Source organism: Gopherus flavomarginatus, chromosome 1, assembly GCF_025201925.1.
Source record: "Gopherus flavomarginatus isolate rGopFla2 chromosome 1, rGopFla2.mat.asm, whole genome shotgun sequence".
Lineage (NCBI taxonomy): Eukaryota > Metazoa > Chordata > Testudines > Testudinidae > Gopherus > Gopherus flavomarginatus.
The window spans coordinates 230,645,739-230,665,542 of NC_066617.1; the positions used below are offsets into that span (position 1 = coordinate 230,645,739).

Below are 19,804 nucleotides of genomic sequence, written 5' to 3' on the forward strand. Positions count from 1 at the left end.
TATGAATGCATTTAAAGTTACTAGGCCAACCTATGTTTGAGATACAACGTTTGAAAAAGGTGATAGACCTTTCCAAGAGCTCATTTTTCAAAGAGTTTCCTAGAAAGTTTTCTGGCGGGAGGCCACATGTAATAAATTGCAGACAGAAAGGAGTATTTCTGAGGAAGGTAGAAATGAAGGTCAAAATTGGGTTTATAATGGAAAGCTCATTATAGTTTTAACTATAAAGTCACTTTCTCAGTTCCATGATAAGGCAAATCTTTGGCAGTTTCATTCTTGTCAGTTTGATAGCTTCAGAAGTTATAGCCTGTGGTGTGAATGTTCTGTGGGTGGTTAATGTAGTGGAGAACTGGAGAAAACTCCCTTGAGTGCTAAAATATTTCCAGCTGTGCTTGGAATGGAAGTGTACTTTGGTATCTGCTTAAAATGAAAAGGGGCTTATTCACCACAGGAATCAAATTCAGGACTTGGTCCTGTCAATTTCAAAGTCTAGAAGGCAGGTGCTTAGAAGAACTGAACTATTGCTTTTTAAGACAGAGGGAAATATGACTTAACGGAGTAGCAGAGCAGCACTTGAAAGGGGGTAGCTGAGATTTCAGTGCAATAGCAGCCTAGTCCAATAGATAGGCACAGGACTGGGACTTAAGGAGAACTGGATTCTATTCCTGGCTCTGCCATTGCCTCATTGGGTCTTGCCTTAGGTATGTTGCCTGATCTATTGATTGTGTATTAATTATATTGATCAATTAGAAATACCAATGACATTCTGTGGGTTGAGAGGGTCCTGGCTCCTGATCAGACCCAGAAGTATTAGAGTTATCACAATGATGAGAACTCTGGTGTGCACAGCAGACACACTCACACTTAGGAAAGACCTTCTGTCTTTGTAATATTTTTATTAGTACTGTTAGCAATATCACAAACACTTCCACTCCGCGAAGAGGGTAGAAATAATATAAAATGAGTGTCTGAGTGTCCATATACTTACACCATCTCTTGCAGAACAACCCAAAATGTTAGTCATCATCCTCATTGTCATCCTTACCAGCAGTCATTGTCCTGGCCTCTTCCAAGGCACGCTGGCTGAAATGCAGCTTTTATGTATTCAGCTGATTCCCATTGTGCCTAATGCATATTCAGTAGGGGTCTCAGCCCCTTTTCCTTGTCTGTATTTCCTCACCCTACTGAAGTTGGGGTACTCTTCTCCTGTAAGTTACTAGACCTTTTACCTCAAGTTTATTAGCATATTCGTCAGTTAGTGACTATGGCATTCTTGTGGTTGGATATCTGCTGATGTTCCTAATTTAAAATATCTAAAGCTGGTATAAACTGACATCTGGTGGTTACCTGTCAGCAGTTTAGTCATACTCATTTATTAAAGCAGTCTGTATTGTGCTATCTTATTATCTAGGGTTACTCCTGGCTAGCTTTTTGGGCCTTAGGCCTTGATTAGTTTAGCTAAGCCAGGGGTTCTCACAATAAAGTTTTTGGTGGTCTCAGCATGTGGCCATCAACTCTTGCTGGTGGCTGCTCTGACAGTTTTTCCTAAAATACTTAATTAACCTTAAGAAAAAAACAAATAAATATGCATACATACACGTCCAAATCGTTGTAATTTATTTATATAGTAGGAAGGTAGTAGGAAGTGCACCCAGACCTTGTTCCTATTCTAGTGCTTGGCGGGTGTCACAGAATGGGAGCCCCTCACCCTGTCTGGAAGCTGCCAAGCCCTGAAGCAGCCCTGAACCATTGAGCTACTGCGTTAACTACAGCATCTGTAAATAGGCAGGGGAAGCACTGACCAGTCTCTCTGTCCCTACCTCCCATGGCCCTTCAGTGAGACCCCACCCCAGGGAAGGTGGTTCAGGAACTCACTGGCCACCTGTGGAATCCTAGGATCCATGCCCAGATCAGGTGTGATCAGGGGAGCTGCTCAGGAGTGCCCCAGCGATTGAATGCTGCAGCCACATCCACTGACAAGAGCCAACTCCAGTGCCATGTACACCAGCCCTGTGTGTTTCCAGAGGTGCTGCCTGACACCCATGAGGAGGGAGCTGCGTGGTGCAAGGCCCAAATCCTGGCGGTGCATCTCGCTCCCCTTGGTAACAGCTATTCAGGAGCAACAGCTTGGTATGGCAGGGAGGGGCCACTGCTTTGTCTCCTCCAGTCTCCACCCATGTTTTGGAGGCTGTTGTGACTGCAAAAAAATACACTGGTGACTGCGTGTGGCCACAGTGCCCGCATTTGAAAAATGCTGAGTTAAGCTATTGTCTTACAGGCCTAAAGGCTTTTAGGCGCATTGCATTATGCCTTAACTTATACCTGTGTCTTATCTACCAATGCCTGTAGGCTACAGGTAAATTGTTTAGGCAGTACTTTTTAAATATGGGTACCTCAAGTTAATCTGGACCTAAGTCCCAATTTCTCATGTCAAGTTGCGCTATTTTTTTACATGTGTAACTGGAAATTATCACTAGAGATATTCATTTAAATGAAAAAGTAAGTAAATAAGAGTGCATTTATTATAAAGGAAAAGAAAATCCTATTTCAGATATAAAAAGCTATAACTAGAACAAGCAGTTTAGTGAAATGTTTACTAAAGGTGATAAAGCAAAGTTCCTTTGACTGTTGTATGCAAACTAGTATATTTTTAATAAAGATTTCATTGTGTGTCTGATTACATACCAGTCCTTTAACAATAGGTTATAATAGCTCATACTATCAAATAAAAGTTAAAAAGTCTATTTATGTACTTGTTGCTGATAATAATAATATAATGGCACTCATAATCTTCAAAATGCTTTTACAAATATTAATTAAATCTGTTTACATTACTGAAACATATTTCTGGAAACTTGTAAATTTTCAGTAGGTGACTTTTTGAATGAGGGACAAATTTTGCACTAGATTATGTTCGTGTAATTCTGTGTTCTGCACTGAGATTGTGCAGTTTAGCTGAGGGCAGAATTTTGCCCTCGTTTTTATGAAGATATAAATATTACTAGATTTTTATTCATTAATAATTTAAAAAGAATACCAGCAATTCTTATTTTTAAGGACCAATCTCTTGCCATATGTATTTTAAACCATATTAATATTTGAATTAAACAGATGACAGAAAGCATCAACATAAAATGAACTCCTGTGTTTTTTTAAAAACCTATGAAATATAAATGGATCTAATTAAAAAAGGAGAAAAGAAAAATAAATAAAAAGGAAAAAAATCCTGCTCCTGGGCTAAGCCTTTGTAGGCTATATTTTAGAGTGGCCACCCATCTCCACTCACTGTCATTCTCCTAAACCAGGGGTCGCCAACCTGAGCCTGAGAAGGAGCCATAATTTACCAATGTATATTGCCAAAGAACCACAGTAGTATGTCAGCAGCTCCCAGCAGCCCCGCTCCCAGCACCTCCCATCCACCCACAACCCCTCCGATCATCACCTCCCCTCCCTCCCTACACCTCCTGATCAGCTGTTTCATGGTGTGCAGGAGGCTCTGGTGGGGGGAGGAGTGAGGGCACGGCAGGCTCAGGGGAGGGGGCGGGAAGAGGTGGAGTGGGGGCCGGTCCTGTGACAGAGCCCGGGGTTAAGCAGTGAGCATCCCCCAGCACATTGGAAAGTTGGCGTCTGTAGCTCCAGCCCTGGAGTCGGTGCCTATACAAGAAGCTGCATATTAACTTCTGAAAGCCGCGTGTGGCTTTGGAGCCACAAGTTGGCCAGCCCTGTCCTAAACCTTGGGACAGCATCCATCAAGTTCGACTTCCTGTAGCTCACATTACTGATGAAAATGGGGCATTAAGTCAAAACTGGATGTAAAAAACAAGGTCTAAATATATCTATATATAAATACAGTAACTCCTCAGTTAACGTAGTTATGTTACTGAAAAATGCAACTCTAAGTGAAAAAATGTTAAACAAATCCAATTTTCCCATAAGATTTAATGTAAGTGTGAGGGGTTATGTTCCAAGGAGATTTTTGGGGGGCAGACGAAAGGAATTATATACTGTACAGTACTGTGGTGTGGAGGTGCCCCTGGCTTACCCCTGGGGCTCAAGGCTGGGGGTGCAGGATCTGGGATGGAGTTAGGGTATGGGATGGTGCTCAGGGTGGGGTGTGGGGTCTGGGAGGGAGTTAGGGTGCGGAAGGGCGCTCAGGGTAGGGGTACGGGAGGAGACTCAGGGCTGGGGCAGGCAGGAGTTGCAGAGCACTTACCTGGGGCAGCTCCTATTTGGTGCAGGGGTGTGCAGGTGGCTTTGCGCAGTGCGGCACCGCCCCCATGGCCACGATTCTGGGAGCTACCCCACCCTCCCAGCAGGCAGAGCCACCTGGAACGCAGGAGCTTTAGGGACAGCAGAGCCCTGGGCTGAGGGGGCCCCAGGGCCCTGGCCTGCAGCTCTAAAGCCCCTTTCAGAATGCGTCCCTGCGAGCACAGGCTGGAGGACTCAGGAGGAGCAGGGGCAGCCACACAGCTAGTGTACCCCTTCAAAGCTGGCTAGAGATAAGTGGCACTTTGACAGGACCCTGCAGCCTCTAAAGCCCCTGCGTTCCAGGTGATCCTACCTGTGGGAGGTGGGGGCAGCTTCCTCACTCGCTTGCTCCCTCCCTTCCTCCCAGAAAGTCCTAAGCAATGCCAAACAGGTGTTTGGCGGCGGGGGAAGCACTGAGAGGGAGGGAAGAGGAGGAGGCGGAGAAGAGGAACTTGTGCAATGCTCCCTTGTAAAGTCAGCCAGACGACGTTATAAAGGCATTGCACAACTTTAAATGAGTATGTTCCCTAATGGAGCAGCGACGTAACTTCGAAACAACGTTATGCGGGAGGACATTAAGTGAGGAGTTAGAGAGAACAGTTACATGGCTTCTCGTTTCCCATTTTGTCTGCATCGAGGTTAATGAAAGTGGCATTTTGGTTGCAATAAATGTTTAGACTTTTTCAGGGGATTGAAATATGTAAATCTGTCCTCTTTCCTTGCCCCAGTGTCATCTAATGGGAGACAGAAAGGCATATTTCAGTCTTTTAGATCATATTATCAGTTATCTTTTACAATCCCAAAACATTTGCTGTTTAAGGGCCTGATCCAATGCCCATTGAAATCAATGGAAAAACTCTTACTGATTGAATAGGTATCGGGTCATGCTGTGAAAGAGTAGGCTGTGTAGTCTGGAAATATACCAGCTTTCCCCCACTATTACGGTGTACCAAATTCTAAGTCTTCCTCAATGTTTGCAGAGTAGCCTTGTGTATCATAGTTTTACAACTAATCAATACAGCTCTGTATGCAACACTCACTTTTGCTCATCAGTAACTTTCTAGCAGACACCAGGATGACTGGTCCCTTTGATCAGAATGCTGCCAGCAATGTAACTTTAGCTAGCTGAACCCACAGTTCACAGTTCCAAGGTTAATCTTTTCATGATTTCCAATTAGCCAAAGTTTCCTCATTCTTTAATCTCAAAGAGTCTTCTCTTGAGAGGTATTGGGTATACTCAGCCCCCGTGACTTAAATGGAAAATTAATAGCACACTGGAGGAATTTAGCATCTCACAGGATCAGACTGTAAATCATCTACTCTCTTGTGTGGTACATTTTCTTTCATTATTTGTTCAAAGAGAGTCTGATATCCTGATGGACACGTTTTTATATTGCAACTGTGTATTTACATATTCTAGAGTGTACATTCAAATGATTTCATCTTTGTTTCTTCAGTATGAATCCAGCAAATTATTTGGTCATTGATGTGTAAGAGCAGTGCTCTTGCTGAGGTACTTTTCAGTTCTACCAAAACACTTTCCCATCTGATTTCATATGGAGCCATGTTGGAAGCAACAGGTGTGGTTCCCTCACAGGCTGATGTTTAAAAGAGGCATCTTTAGAGATTGAAAAAAGGCTCTGGGCTTGATCCAAAGCTCTTTGAAGTCAATGGAAAAATTCCACTGACTTCAGTGGTCTTTGAATAAGACCCTAGCTGTGGATATGATGAACCAGATATTTATGCTGAAACAACTGAATGCAAACTAGGGGTAAATTTTTCAAAAGTTGCTAAGTCACTCATGCAAATTTTACCCCAAATCTGAGCCTAAAATAATTAACATAATTGAAATAAAGCACTGCATTTCATTGCGCTTATTTATACAGCACCTTTACTAAAATGTATTTATTATGTTTATAGAATTCCTGCCATTTATTTAGTAATTTGTAATCATTGCTTTCCTATGTGTTAATGTAGGAGGAAATCCCAGTGCAATTTATTTTTTACCTTTTCATTTTCTTTTTCAGGTGAAGTTTTTGTACTAAACGATGGGGGAGAAGTTGACTTAGACTTGGGAAATTATGAAAGATTCTTGGACATCAACTTATATAAAAATAATAACATCACCACTGGAAAGATCTATCAACATGTAATCAATAAAGAAAGACATGGCGATTACTTGGGAAAGACAGTTCAAGGTACTTTCCATGTAGTTTAAATTCATGCAGATTAGTTGAGTTTCTAATAAGACTGTTTAGAACAATTACACGGTAACTTTTATTCACTCAGAGGGTTACTGACATATTTGCATTATTGGATTAATGTGAATGAAGTGGTCACTACAGAAACTTTCCTGGATTTATGACAATTTTGTTGATAAATTGGACAACTGAAATTGTAAGCTATTTGAGGTCAAGGACAGTTTGAGTACAGTAGGTAAGTGTGCTGAAGCTTTCTATTCTTCTAGTTGAGCACATCATTCTGTCCTCCAGATGATCCAGGAGGAGTTCGCTTTCCATTTGCATTCCAGTAATCAAGTTTTACTTGCATATATGTTTATAAAGAGCAAATTTCAGTTGCATCTATAAATATTCAGGAACATCCTTTTAAATTTGCATGCAGTCATTCACAGTGGAAGTGCTGTCATACTCATCCATTCAGCTTTCAGAGGAGGCCTATTGCACAGAGCAGCTGCTCTTTGCTGCCTTGGCTCCACCCTTCTTCCTTGCCAACAAGACTTGGCTATACTTTAGTCTTCTGGAGGGACTTCCACAGGCTCAAAGAAAGGAGGAACATGCCATGGGGCTGCTGCTGCTGCCCCCTTTCATTCCACCAGCTCAATTACCCCACTGGGTTTTTCTCTCCTCTCTAAGTAGGAAGCAATATGTGGTCCTACATTAGGAAGTGCTTCCTTTTTTCATTTTGCCTTGCAGTTGTTCCACACATTACTGATGTTGTTCAAGAATGGGTGATGAATCAGGCAAAGGTTCCTGTGGACAGTGACAAGAAAGAGCCACAAATATGTGTAATTGAGGCAAGTATGAAACTTCCCATCTCTGTAGATGTAATCCATGGGGCTGGGTATGTGTGATGAATAAATAGAGCTTTCTTTTCCTCCCTTGTTTTGTGTTGTGTATATATGTCAGACTGAGTTGATGTGGATAGCAACAACAAAGACACACAAAGTCTTTATGGCCCTTGGCATTAATTCTGAGTATGTTATGCATGGATTACTCCCTGTGACTTCCATTAATGTGATTAAATCCCCATGCAGAGCACTGAAAGTTGCTGAAGAATGTCTCCTTAGGAGCTGATTCTCTCTTAAAGCAGCCAGTTCTTCTCTGAGTGCTTGCTCATATCAATTCCAGTTAGGTGTGTGTGCACGCCGCGTGCCCAGATGTTGGAAACTTTTCCCTAGCGGCTACCCATCAGGCCGGCTGTGGAGCCCCCTGGAGTGGCGCCGATATGCTGCTCTACATATGACCCTGCCGGCCAGATCCCCCTTCAGTTCCTTCTTACTACCAGTGATGGTTGTTGGAACAGTGGTCTCTTGTTTGCAAGTGCTCCACAACTCCCTAGCTACTCTACTTATCTCTGTGTATAGTTACCCTATTGTTAGTTAAGTGTTAGTTTTTTGTTATCTTTAGTGTTAAGTATAGTTGTTAATGCTTGCAGGGGTTTTCCCTTTCAACGAGTGCCCTATGGGGCTACAAGGCATGCCATCCCAGGTCTTCAAACCTTGCAGTTTCTGCGGCAAGCCTGTGCCCACGGGCGACCCCCATGACTCCTGTCTTTGGTGTCTGGCAGAGGCCCATCAGGCGGATAAGTGCAGGATTTGCAAAGCATTTAAGCCTCACACTAGAAAGGAGAGAGACATTAGACTGAAACAATTCCTCATGGAGTCCGCCTTTTGTCCGCCTCAAGACTCGGCCCCGAGTGCCTCGGTGCAGTGCACCCCTCCAGCAGTATCGTCTGCAGAACTGAGAAAGGACTCGGCATGCCCCTGTAGGGCCTGACGGTCTTCGGGGGCCCAAAAGCGCTCTCCCTGGCACTGTTCCCACTCCCTGGCCACCTGTAGGAAACAGGCCACGGAGAAGCCTCCACAAAGGCCTCAGATGGTAGTCGCACCCCCGGCACCACTCGAACCAACACCACTCTACACAATGGCACCACTCTCCATCGCGAGACACCGTCCGCAAATCCACCGCTCTCCATCGCGGCATCACTCTCCGGCATGGCACAAATCATGGTTGCACTCCCCTGGCCAATCTCCACTGAGGCAACAGCACCGCTGGACACCGTCTGGATCCTGCCACTCCGCACAGCACCCATCCTGCTTGTCAGGGGACGCGGAACTCCCTTTGACACAGTGCACCACCCCTCCTTGGCAGTCCCATTCCCAGTCACCCTCCCTTAGGTCGGGTAGGGCATCGGGGACATCAGCGGTACCTCAATCAGGCCCAGGCAGTATCAGATGGGACACTTCAGTGCCCCACTGGCAGCCTCAGTGGCAGTTCTGGACCCCCTGGGTGTACCACCAAGCCTAGGGCACTTCCTCTAGGCTTCCCTCCACCTTCACGCTATGGGTCCCATATTCCCGAGGCAACCATCAGTCGTCCTTCTCCAGATCCCCCTCAATCGCTGGACCCAGCCCCACCCCCGGTGGAGACTACAGCCGGTACCCAGGAGGAACTGGATCCAGTGGACCAAGGGACTCTTTCAGACCTGATCCTGCCGGTCGCCGCCTCCTCATCTTCTCCTGATGAGGCAGTGGTGCGTACATCTACATCCGGCCCTCCATCCATGGACTGTCAGGCTTTACAGGAACTCCTAGGGTGAGTGGCCTTAAATATGAATCTCCAGGTGGAAGAGGTAGTAGAAGAAGAGGACTCTGTGGTGAACATTCTAACACCAGAAGGGCCCTCTAAGGTGCAGCTACCTGTTATAAAGACCATCCAGTCAAATGCCAAAACAATCTGGCAAACTCTGGCCTCCATTCCTCCCATGGCCAAAGGGGCAAAAAGAAAGTACTTTGTCCCCACTAAGGGGTACAAATACCATTTTTACCCATCCCTCCCTGTGCTCCCTGGTGGTGGATGTGGTAAACGAAAAAGAAAGGCAGGGCCAGCAAGGGCCCGCCCCTAATCAAGAGACAAAAAACATCTGGATCTCTTTGGGAGGAAGGTTTATTCTAACAGTGGCCTCTCCCTATGGATTGCTAATCAGCTTGCGATACATAGCAGATACAGTTATAACTCCTTGTCTGCTATCCAAAAGTTCAAAGAGCTTCTCCCATTGGACACTCAGCAGGAGCTGAGAGCCATCGCGGAGGAGGCAGAATAGTGTCCCGGATTGCTCTTCAAGGCTCCCTGGATGCTGCGGAAGTGAAGGCATGTATGCTAGCGTCTGCCGTTGCCATGCAGCATAATGCCTGGCTTCAGTCCTCAGGTCTTCCGCCGGAAGTTCAGCAGACTATTTAACACCTCCTGTTCGATGGTCAGGGGCTTGTCACTGAACTTTAGGTTATATAGCCTGAAAGATTCAAGGAACACAATTAAGTCTCTTGGCGTGCACACCCCGGCAACTCAAAGAAAGCTGTTTAAACCCAAGCCCTCCCAGCAGTGGTCTTTCCCTGCTAGACCCAGGCAGGACTTCTCCCATAGGAGGAGTAGATACACCAGGTACAGACCATCGCATCCTCCTCCAGGGCAGGGCCAGAGACAGTTTAAAGCCCCTTCGGGCCCTAAGCGTCCATTTTAAAGACGTTCATGAGGATGGATTACCAGTCCATACCCAGACCAGTCACTCTCACTTTCTGAACTGCCTATCCCACTTCTGCCGTTCATGGTCCCTTATTACATTGGATCAGTGAGTCCTCCACACAGTAGAGGCAGGCTATTCTATCCAGGTCTGCTCCTCCCCGCCCTCCCACCCCCCTTGCCCGTCCCTCTCATGAGCAACTCCTTATCCAGAAGATCCAGTCCCTCCTAGCTCTAGAAGCAGTGGAGGAAGTACCTTGGGAGGTCAGAGGCATGGGCTTCTACTCACACTACTTCCTCATTCCCGAGGCAAAGAGAGGTCTAGGGTTCACCAGTCTCTTCCCAGCAGATATCCTCCTGGATCACAGCGTATATTTGCGCTTGCTATGGCTTAGCGAAGGTCCTTCTGCGTGTTATCACGGCTCACTCTATGAGGGCTCAGGCCTTGCCAGCAGCCTTTCTGGCTCACGTTCCCCTCCAGGACATCTGCAGGACTGCCACATGAAGTTTGGTGCATAGCTTCACGTCACACTATGCCATCGTTCACCAATTACGTGACGATGCGGCCTTCGGCAGGGCGATTCTCCAGTCTGCAATACCTTGACTCTGACCCCCGCTTCCGAGGTAAGGCTTGGGAGTCACCTAACTGGAATTGATATGAGCAAGCACTCAAAGAAGAAAAAACGGTTATTCACCTTTTGTAATTCTTGTTCTTCGAGATGTGTTGCTCATATCTATTCCATTCCGCCCCATACACACCTTCCCCTCTGTCGGAGTAGCCGGAAAGAAGGAACTGAAGAGGGGGTCAGGCTGGCAGGATCATATATAGAGCATCATATCGGTGCCACTCCAGGGGGCTCCACAGATAGCCAGCCTGATGGATAGCTGCTAAGGAAAAGTTTCCGACATCGGTGCACACACCTAACTAGAATAGATATGAGCAACACGTCTTGAAGAGCAACAGTTACAAAAGGTGAATAACAGTTTTTTCTGATGTATATATTTTCACCTTTCCTGGGTTTTCGCAAGCCATATACAATGGATTCCATCTACATACACTGGGTTAACAATATTAAGGAGCAGGACTTAATTTCCTTGATGATCTTAGAAATCAAGACATCATAGTCAGTAGAAGAACTCTTCAAATCATAGCTTGCAATCTTCAAATCAAGGATCCTGTCATGTTGTTCATGATCATGCTTTCAAGAATGTATCTAAGAACTTATGGATTGAGGTCACATTTTAGCTATTTTATTTTTAAGGTCTTGCAAAGCAGTATAGTCCCTCCTGTGTAAAGCACTTTGAGATATATGGATGAATAGCACTATATAAGTGCAAGATGGTACTGTTTATTATCATTCAAGTTTTAATGAAATTTCTGAAGAAGACATCTCTGGGAATTTGAAGAAAGAGTATTTAATGGGCTTTAAAGGCCAGAAAGGACTACTATTATCATCTAGTTTGAACTCCAGCATAATGCAGGCCATAGACACTTATTTACTAATGTACAAAGTTCATAGTTTCTTTTTGAACTATGGCATATTTTTTGGAAAGACAATCCAGCCTTGATTTTAGCCTAAGGTTTCAGCTTGATCAGAAAGTTTCCACTATATTTATGACGTGTACGATATAGATCCAACATTTCCTTTAAGCTTAGAAAGAGCAATAAACGGAAAAAGTGCACAGGAACTTCCTTACATTAGATAGGGATGAGGCTGTCAGTGATTCTTTTCTCAAAGTCAGGAAACTTTCTGTAGAGACCAAGACAGGATCCTTGGTTTGAAGATTGCAAGGCTTTTAGGTTACAAATATAATTTATCAAGTGCAAATTGTAGTAGTAAGTAGGTTTATTATATATATGTCAAAAACAGTAAAGTCTTTGTGTGTGTGTGTGTGTGTGTATGTGCGTGTGTGTGTTTTAATTTTTATTTGAACAAAAATGTGCAATGATTTCAGAAACCACAAGAGGGCAATCAGACAACATTCTGAGATAATTTTGCTTTTAAGGATCTTGATGGAAGACTGTTTAAGCAGCTCCAATCTTTCTATCATAGCTATTGCTAAATACGTTTTTTTATAAATTTAATTTATTCCTTACATCTATCTTGTTCTGGCATAACATGTTTCTAATTATTTCTGCTTTTACCAGGATGCCAAACTGGTGACGTGCAGTTTATCCCATTGTAGAGCTATGCCCTTTTCACGTTTCCCGCATTTGTTATTAATTTAGAAAACAGGAAACTAAAAACATTTTCATTCTCATTTACCAAATTGCAGTTTACTGTATTGATAACTTGTTCCCTACTACTTGATTCAAGAAAGCAAGTGTCTTCAAGATGCTGAAAATTGTATATAAAGCATATAGTTTTCAGTGGTAACAGACTTATTCTTGTGGAAAACTATGCCCTCAGCATTGAAAATGAGTAAAAACAGCATTGAAAATGAGTAAAGTTTTCCACGTGAAATGGCCCATGTAATGATACAAGATGTACCTTCAGAACCATACTTCATTCATTCTCCCTCTTACAACATGCACAACTGAGATGAGCAGTTGAAATTTTCAAGGCTCACACAGAGTAGAAATTTATTTTTTTAATTGTTAGAGCAGTAGTAAATTCTGGGCCTTCTTTTTCAGCTAGGTGGAACTATTGGAGACATTGAAGGAATGCCATTTGTTGAGGCATTCAGACAGTTCCAGTTTAAGGCAAAAAGAGAAAACTTCTGCAATATCCATGTTAGCCTTGTACCACAGGTAAGTTAGTAAGATCATATATTTCAATTTTCAGTTAAGTTTTGCCATGTACTGCATTCTATATAATTTTTTCAAGAGTTGTAGTGGAGGGAGTCATATGTTTTAAAGCTTAAAGAGACAATAGCTAAAATCTTTGCTCCTCTGAAGCCAGTGGGAGTTTTGCCGTTGATTTTACTGGAACCAGGATTTCACCCAATATTCTTTGATAGTCTCCCTTTAGTATTCCAGGTAATGTGAGTGAAGACTAATAATACTAACTCATCTGTAAGGTTACATCTGCTTTATAATGCTGAAAATTTTGTGTTCTATCTACCCATAACTTTTACGCCAAAAAATAGATTAGAAGTTTTTTTTTAAAGTTGTAAATATTCATAGGCAAGTTTTTGGAAGATAGATGTGGGGTACTGACAATACCACCATATTTTCCAGAATTTCTTTTGGATTATCTATATAGATAAAAAGGAGCATATTCTGTCCTGATTTACATTAACCCATTTACAGATAATTTCACTGGCAGTTGAATGGGTATATTTGAGGACAGAGTTGTGTACTAAATTCCAATCAGTTCCACTTGTGGAAGGTCACTGAAGGTGTGGCACTGTTTTGTGGAGTTTCCAAGCTACCACAGAAAGTTTAGTTTTGGACATTTCTCCTCCTCAGTTCTGTCTCAGTTCTCTCTCTATACTGATGTAAAAGAGACGGTTGGCCTCAATTAGTGCTGTTTGGCTGGAAATTCCACAGGGTTTCTAATACATGCAATAATACAGTGTTACTATTCTCCATTCTAACATATTGTGCTTTGCTTTGATGCATACTTTTTTCTCCTTGTCAATATCCTTTCTTTCACTGACATTTCTTTGTTTTTAACTATAATTGTCCTGATACTAGAACTGAGTTCTGTTTCAGCCTTTAAAATATATGTTTCCAGCCTAATGCTACTGGAGAACAGAAAACAAAACCTACACAGAACAGTGTTCGAGCGCTGAGGGGCCTAGGTTTGTCTCCAGATCTGGTAAGTTTCTATGATAAAATCTGTGTTTATAGGTCATTTAGATGTATTGGTGCATGTAAATAATTCAAAGCATAAGGCTCCAGTTCTTTCTACTCTGAAAGGGAATCTGTCTTAGGCCAGGTCTGCACTAGAAAATTAAGTTGGTTTAACTGTCGTGCAGGGGTATGAAAAAACCACATCTCTGAGCGGTGTATTTAAGCTGACTTAACCCATAGTATAGAGAGTGCTATATCAATAGAAGAATTATTCTGTTGATCTAGCTACCACCTACTAGGGAGGTGGATTACCTATGCCAGTGAGAGAATACTTCCTGTTGTCAGAGGTAGTGTCTACTTTGAAGTGCTACAGCCGTGCAGCTGCAGTGGTGCAGCTGTTGCTGCTGTAGTATTTCAAGTGTAGACAAGCCCTTATGAGGGAGGGGAAGGAAGCAACTTGAACCATACCAGTGTACTAAAAGCCAAAGAAATTAAATGACAAAAATGTACTGAATGTCAATGTACTTTAATCCCTCAAATATCATGGGGGTCTAGATATGCACTTCCCATTTAAGAGTCTTATAGCAAAATCTCTATACATGCCTTTAAAAATCTAGGGTTAAGGTTGGATGTATTCTGAGAGGAATTCTTGGAATGTGAGGCTGTATCATCAGTTTTACTAATGAATTCAGAAAAATAATCCGTCATTTGAAAATATATATCCAATTAAAATATGGATGTTCAGACAAGCAGTTTAACTATAAAATGTGTGAATGAATGTGCAAAGGTGTCGGATTATTTTCTCAGCCTGGCCACCAGTATCACAGGTGAAGCTTGAGGTGGAAAGCAGGCTCCAAAGAGCCACCGTATGCAGAAGAGGCCAGCACACTAACTAGCAAAGATATGCTTGTTTTCCAAATAAAATATACTGCACTGCATAGAAGCCTATCATGGGGTACTTTGTTTGGAGCAGAGGGGAGACAGATTGCCATGATCTGAGCCAGAATCTGCTTCCTGGTCTGCTCTAGTAGCAACCCGTTGCTTGGAGCTCTGGGCAAAACCATAATATAGCTCTAAGGGTTCAGCTCTGCAAGGTGCTGGGCATTCCCTTAATGGCCTGAGCTCCCTCCCTCCACTGACTCTGTTGGGAATTGAAGCTGTTTAGCACTTCACAGGAGTGTGTAGTATCTTGCAGTATCAAGCCCCTAGTAAGATACACAATTCTGCTGTTTGGTATAATTATGTTATTATACAACGACAATGTACACAAGTAATATTGTGTTCTGCCTTTCTTTTGTAAATTTTCTTTTTCCTGAACCTTTCCAAGAGATATAACTTTTTAGTCCATATGTTCTTCTAGTTAAATGCTACTGCTTCAGTCATAAATTACATCCTCATGTTCGGAATACCAATTAAGTGTAATTTGGTAGAACAAAGATATTGAATTTTGTTCCTATCACAGGTAAATCAATAATCTCACTAATGAACACTGCAAAATTAATTAATCTGCCAGCACTTTGAAAGCCTGGCCCTTCATGCCTTTCCCAGACAGAACTCCCATGGAGTGTTCCTGCTATCAACAATGTACTTGTGGCAGACTTATTAAACTTTGCCAATTTTCTTTTCTAAAATCCAGTAATGAAAATGGACTTTCCGATTACCTTAATTTCTACAAATTAGAAGCCTCCTATCCAGCAGTGATTGCCTCATAAAATGAATGAATATATTTTTTATAACTCATTAAAATAAATATGTTTTGGTGGTTTATTATAAAAATGTTAATATTTGTATGTATGGGGGAATCAGTTGTCCATACTAACTATAACAAATTTTAAAATTATATTTCATAAATCACCTGAATGGTTTAAATGTGGTAAGACTGAATACTGTTTGTTAAAAAAAATTAAAATACTGTCTATTTTCTGAAACAAAGGAAGAAATGTAAGATGCAAAAAAACAAAAACAAACCAACCCCAAAGAAAACACACACTGGCAAATTCCAAAATTTAAGAGTAATCTTTAAAAACAACAGTTGAGACCAAGTCACAGTGAATTCACCTCTACGTATAATAAACAAACACATGAGCATTGTCAAGAATTAAAAAAAACCCTATATAATTATCACCTAGCAACCCTAATACTTACTCAAAATAAATACTGTTCTGTCATTAGGAAACTCGAAAAATAAACAGTATGATACAGTTTTGAAAAGGAAACAATTCTCTGCATACACTTTAATGATCCATATCAATAAGCCTGTAATGCAAGACTACCTACTTAGTTTTATCATACATTCATAACATTACATAATTTTCATATTAAACTACATACACACTACTATCAAGAAAAAAGCAATTATAGGCACTGTACCAGGATTTTTTACTGTTAATGGATAAATATATTAACCAATATTTTCTATTTAAAAATATCTATTCAAAGAAAATATTTAGCTACTGAAATCAAGCTAATAAAAATACGTAAGTCAAATGTATAAATAAAAGAAGTCAAACAATCCATAGATTGGCATTAAGGTTGTTTCATTGTGGTGCATTGTTTGCCATCTGATAATGATAATATCTATAGTTATATGTAGGTTAGGTAAGATTTATTACCTTAGCTACTCATTTCTTTGCTTTATTTCAGTTTTCACTATTTAAAAAAACAGTGCCTGTATTTTCACTGTAGGCTGGCTTAACAACCATTAGAATTCAGTTATCAAAAACCCCTTCATTGTAACTGCAACATCCTCAGTTTTGTAAAGGACATGACAGGTAACCACACTGTTGTGACTTAGTAACCTTAACTGGTTTTTGACTCAGAGTTTTAACTCATAAGATTTAGGGCCTAAATTTCAAACTCTGTGGCATGTAATTAACTTCAGACACAAAATAGGTACCTGATTTCTGGAGACAGTTAAAGTAATTGCCTGTGCTTTATTTTGAAAATTAGACTTTTAAAAACTATTAATTTTTGAGTGTGGAATGAAAGGAAAACAGATTAATGTAGTTTCCCATATCCTGAGTTTAGGCATAAGAACAATATTTTTCCTACTGTCTGTAGCTGTTGACCACTCAAACAGAGGAGTAGTCTTCTTCTTCTAAGCTAATGAGCTTTGAAAAATGTCTGTTTGCATGCACAATGTCTATACATCCAAGGGACTCTCTCATGACGTCTTGAAAAATTATATCTTGTCTGGTTGCCAATGCTGCCTCCTTGAATTATATAATTCCTACTGTGCACCTGTATTTTATTGTTTTGGGAAATATAAACCAGCAGTTGTTACTATAGTTTTTTATTTCCTGCTATTGCTGATGCATTTAACTTTTATGACTCCATTAGCAATAATTTTACCGCAGCATGCAGACAACCCTCAACTCCTGGTGTCACCCACTTTGAAGCTGTGTGTTAAGAATTGTAGACTTCTCTGTAATGTCTTGAACACACATTGTCATAGTTGATAAAGCCTTTTTCCAAGACAGTAGTCAATTTATAAGTGTAACTGGATATTCACCCACATTTAGGTAAAGGGAATTTAAAAATTACTTGTATAATTCTTCTTTAATGATTAGCACTTGCACTAGTTCTTTCTTTATGGTTTGCATTACATTTTTCCATACTGGAGTACCTATTTTGAGGGTAGGAGAAATAAAATTTAGTTGGCATGCATTCTTTTACTTAGCAAAGTGATCAAGGAGTAAGAGCAAGTTTACTGAACAAAAAGGCTTTAAAAAATATAATCAGCACTTGCACACAAACAAATCAGAAACAGGCAGGAAAGGCATTCTGTGTTCGTACAGTGGCTGACGTCATGGAGACTAGGGCTCCTACATGCTATTGTAACATAAATAATAACTGAGAAATTAATCACTTAGCATCTGTCCTGGAAAAAAAAATTCTTTCTTGGTAAAAATTGCAAATATTTCCACAAATTCCCAAATGTCCTGCTTTCAGCACAAAGGATTCACAGATATAAATACATCAGAAAAAGGAAACTGGAAAGTTAAAAAAGAAAAGAAACTCCTCTCTTTGGTCTATCGATCTTCTCTTCCAGAGACACAGAGCAGCTCCCAGGTCCACTGGGCAGCAGTCAAGTAAATGACAAACAAACCAAAAGGTACTGTTAAGGTACTTGAAAGATAAAGAAAGTCATGTAAATAAACAAAGGATAACTGAGAAAAGCACAACAAACTTGATGATAATGTATCTTTTGACTCTCCTTATTCTTTGCTCTTTGGTGTGTTACTTAAATGGTACCTGAAGAGTAAATGAGTAAAGCATGAAAGAATAAAGAGTAGGGTCAGGAAGAAGTGGGGAATTGAGGAGGAGGGGAGAGAGGTAGCGTTGTAAGCAGAGGAAGCAATGGAAATATAAAAAGTAGACAACAGGAAAGTAGGTGAATAAAGGTAAAGATATGTTGGTGGAGATCTGATGTAGCTATCTCTTGTTAAATGGTATTGTGATGGGTTGGATCACAGAAACCTCCTTGGGAGCTGCCAACTGATGTGCCAAGACTACTTCTACCCCTGCTTTCCTGCCTTGACAGTTTAGGACTTCAGTGCCCTGCCTGGTTTGAGCCAGACCCGCTAGCCTGCTGCAAACCCAGACCCAGGATGTGAACCACATCCTCTAACAGCTGTAGGCTTAACTGAAAGCAACTTACAGAAGTGGCCCTGTCTTTAACATTCAGATGTCCAACTCCCAATGGGGTCCAAACCCCAAATAAATCCATTTTACCCTGTATAAAGCTTATACAGGGTAAACTCATAAATTGTTTGCCCTCTATAACACTGATAGAAAGATATGCACAGCTGTTTGCCCTTCCCCCTCCAGGTATTAATACATACTCTGGGTTAATTAATAAGTAAAAAGTGATTTTATTAAATACAGAAAGTAGGATTTATGTGGCTCCAAGTAGTAACAGACAGAACAAAGTGAATTACCAAGTGAAACAAAATAAAAAATGCAAATCTAAGCCTAATACAGTAATACAACTGAGTACACATAAAATCTCACCCTGAGATGTTTCAATAAGTCTCTTTCACAAACTGGACACCTTACTAGTCTGGGCACAGTCCTTTCCCCTGGTACAGCCCTTGTTCCAGCCAAGGTGGTAGCTAGGGGATTCCTCATGATGGCTGCCCCTTTTGTTCTGTTCCACCCATTTAGATATCTTTTACATAAGGTGGGAATCCTTTATCTCTCTCTGGGTTCCCACCCCCTCCTCCTCAGTGGAAAAGCACCAGGTTAAAGATGGATTTCAGTTCAGGTGACATGATCACATGTCACTGTAAGACTTCATTGCCCACTTGTCAGCACACAGGTATACAAGGAGACTTACAGGTAAATCTGAGCCATCTGCAGACAATTGTCTTGATTAATGGGAGTCATCAAGATTCCAAACCACCATTAATGGCCAAATTTTGCATAATTACAATAGGTGCTCAAATTTATATTTCATATGTTCAGATACAAGAGTGATACATTTATATAAATAGGATGACCACACTCAGTAGATTATAAGCTTTGTAATGATACCTTACAAGAGACCTTTTGCATGAAGCATATTCCAGTTACATTATATTTAAACTCATTAGCATATTTTCATAAAATCATATAGAGTGCAACGTCACAGATATTTATGTGAGTTATGATATATTGTAGAACTCCCAGGAAAAAATTATTTGTCCAGGCTGTTGTTTCTTGAGAGATCAATCTTTTCTATGATTAATGTTGAAGAGCTTCCATTTACTTAGTTTTTTCCTATCTTATTTTTCTACACTTCTTATTTATGATTTATATATGATGTATTTTGACAGATAGTCTGCAGAAGTACAAAGCCTATAGAAATGGCTGTGAAGGAAAAGATTTCCATGTTTTGCCATGTGGAACCTGAACAGGTTTGTACTTTCAGACTTCATCTCTTTTTTTCTCAAACTATGCAATCATGATTTTTCTAGTTCTATACACCTTAAATATCTGAATGTATTTCTGTTTTTAATCTCCAAGAAATACTTGTTTCAATAATCCACTGATTTTTAAATTGCAAGCAATTATATGA

The 19,804-nt window shown here is 41.1% G+C and overlaps 1 protein-coding gene across 4 annotated transcripts in view; it reads left to right on the forward strand.

Moving 5' to 3' along the window:
* CTPS2 (CTP synthase 2) overlaps positions 1 to 19,804 on the forward strand; it is a 165,507-nt gene that overhangs the window by 24,974 nt on the left and 120,729 nt on the right. For all 4 annotated transcript variants that reach the window (XM_050963699.1, XM_050963701.1, XM_050963700.1 and 1 more), the window contains 5 exons: positions 6,276 to 6,446; positions 7,182 to 7,286; positions 12,647 to 12,759; positions 13,688 to 13,771; positions 19,563 to 19,643. In XM_050963699.1, coding sequence (XP_050819656.1) covers positions 6,276 to 6,446; positions 7,182 to 7,286; positions 12,647 to 12,759; positions 13,688 to 13,771; positions 19,563 to 19,643 — 554 coding nt within the window. The remainder of the gene's footprint in view (positions 1 to 6,275; positions 6,447 to 7,181; positions 7,287 to 12,646; positions 12,760 to 13,687; positions 13,772 to 19,562; positions 19,644 to 19,804) is intronic.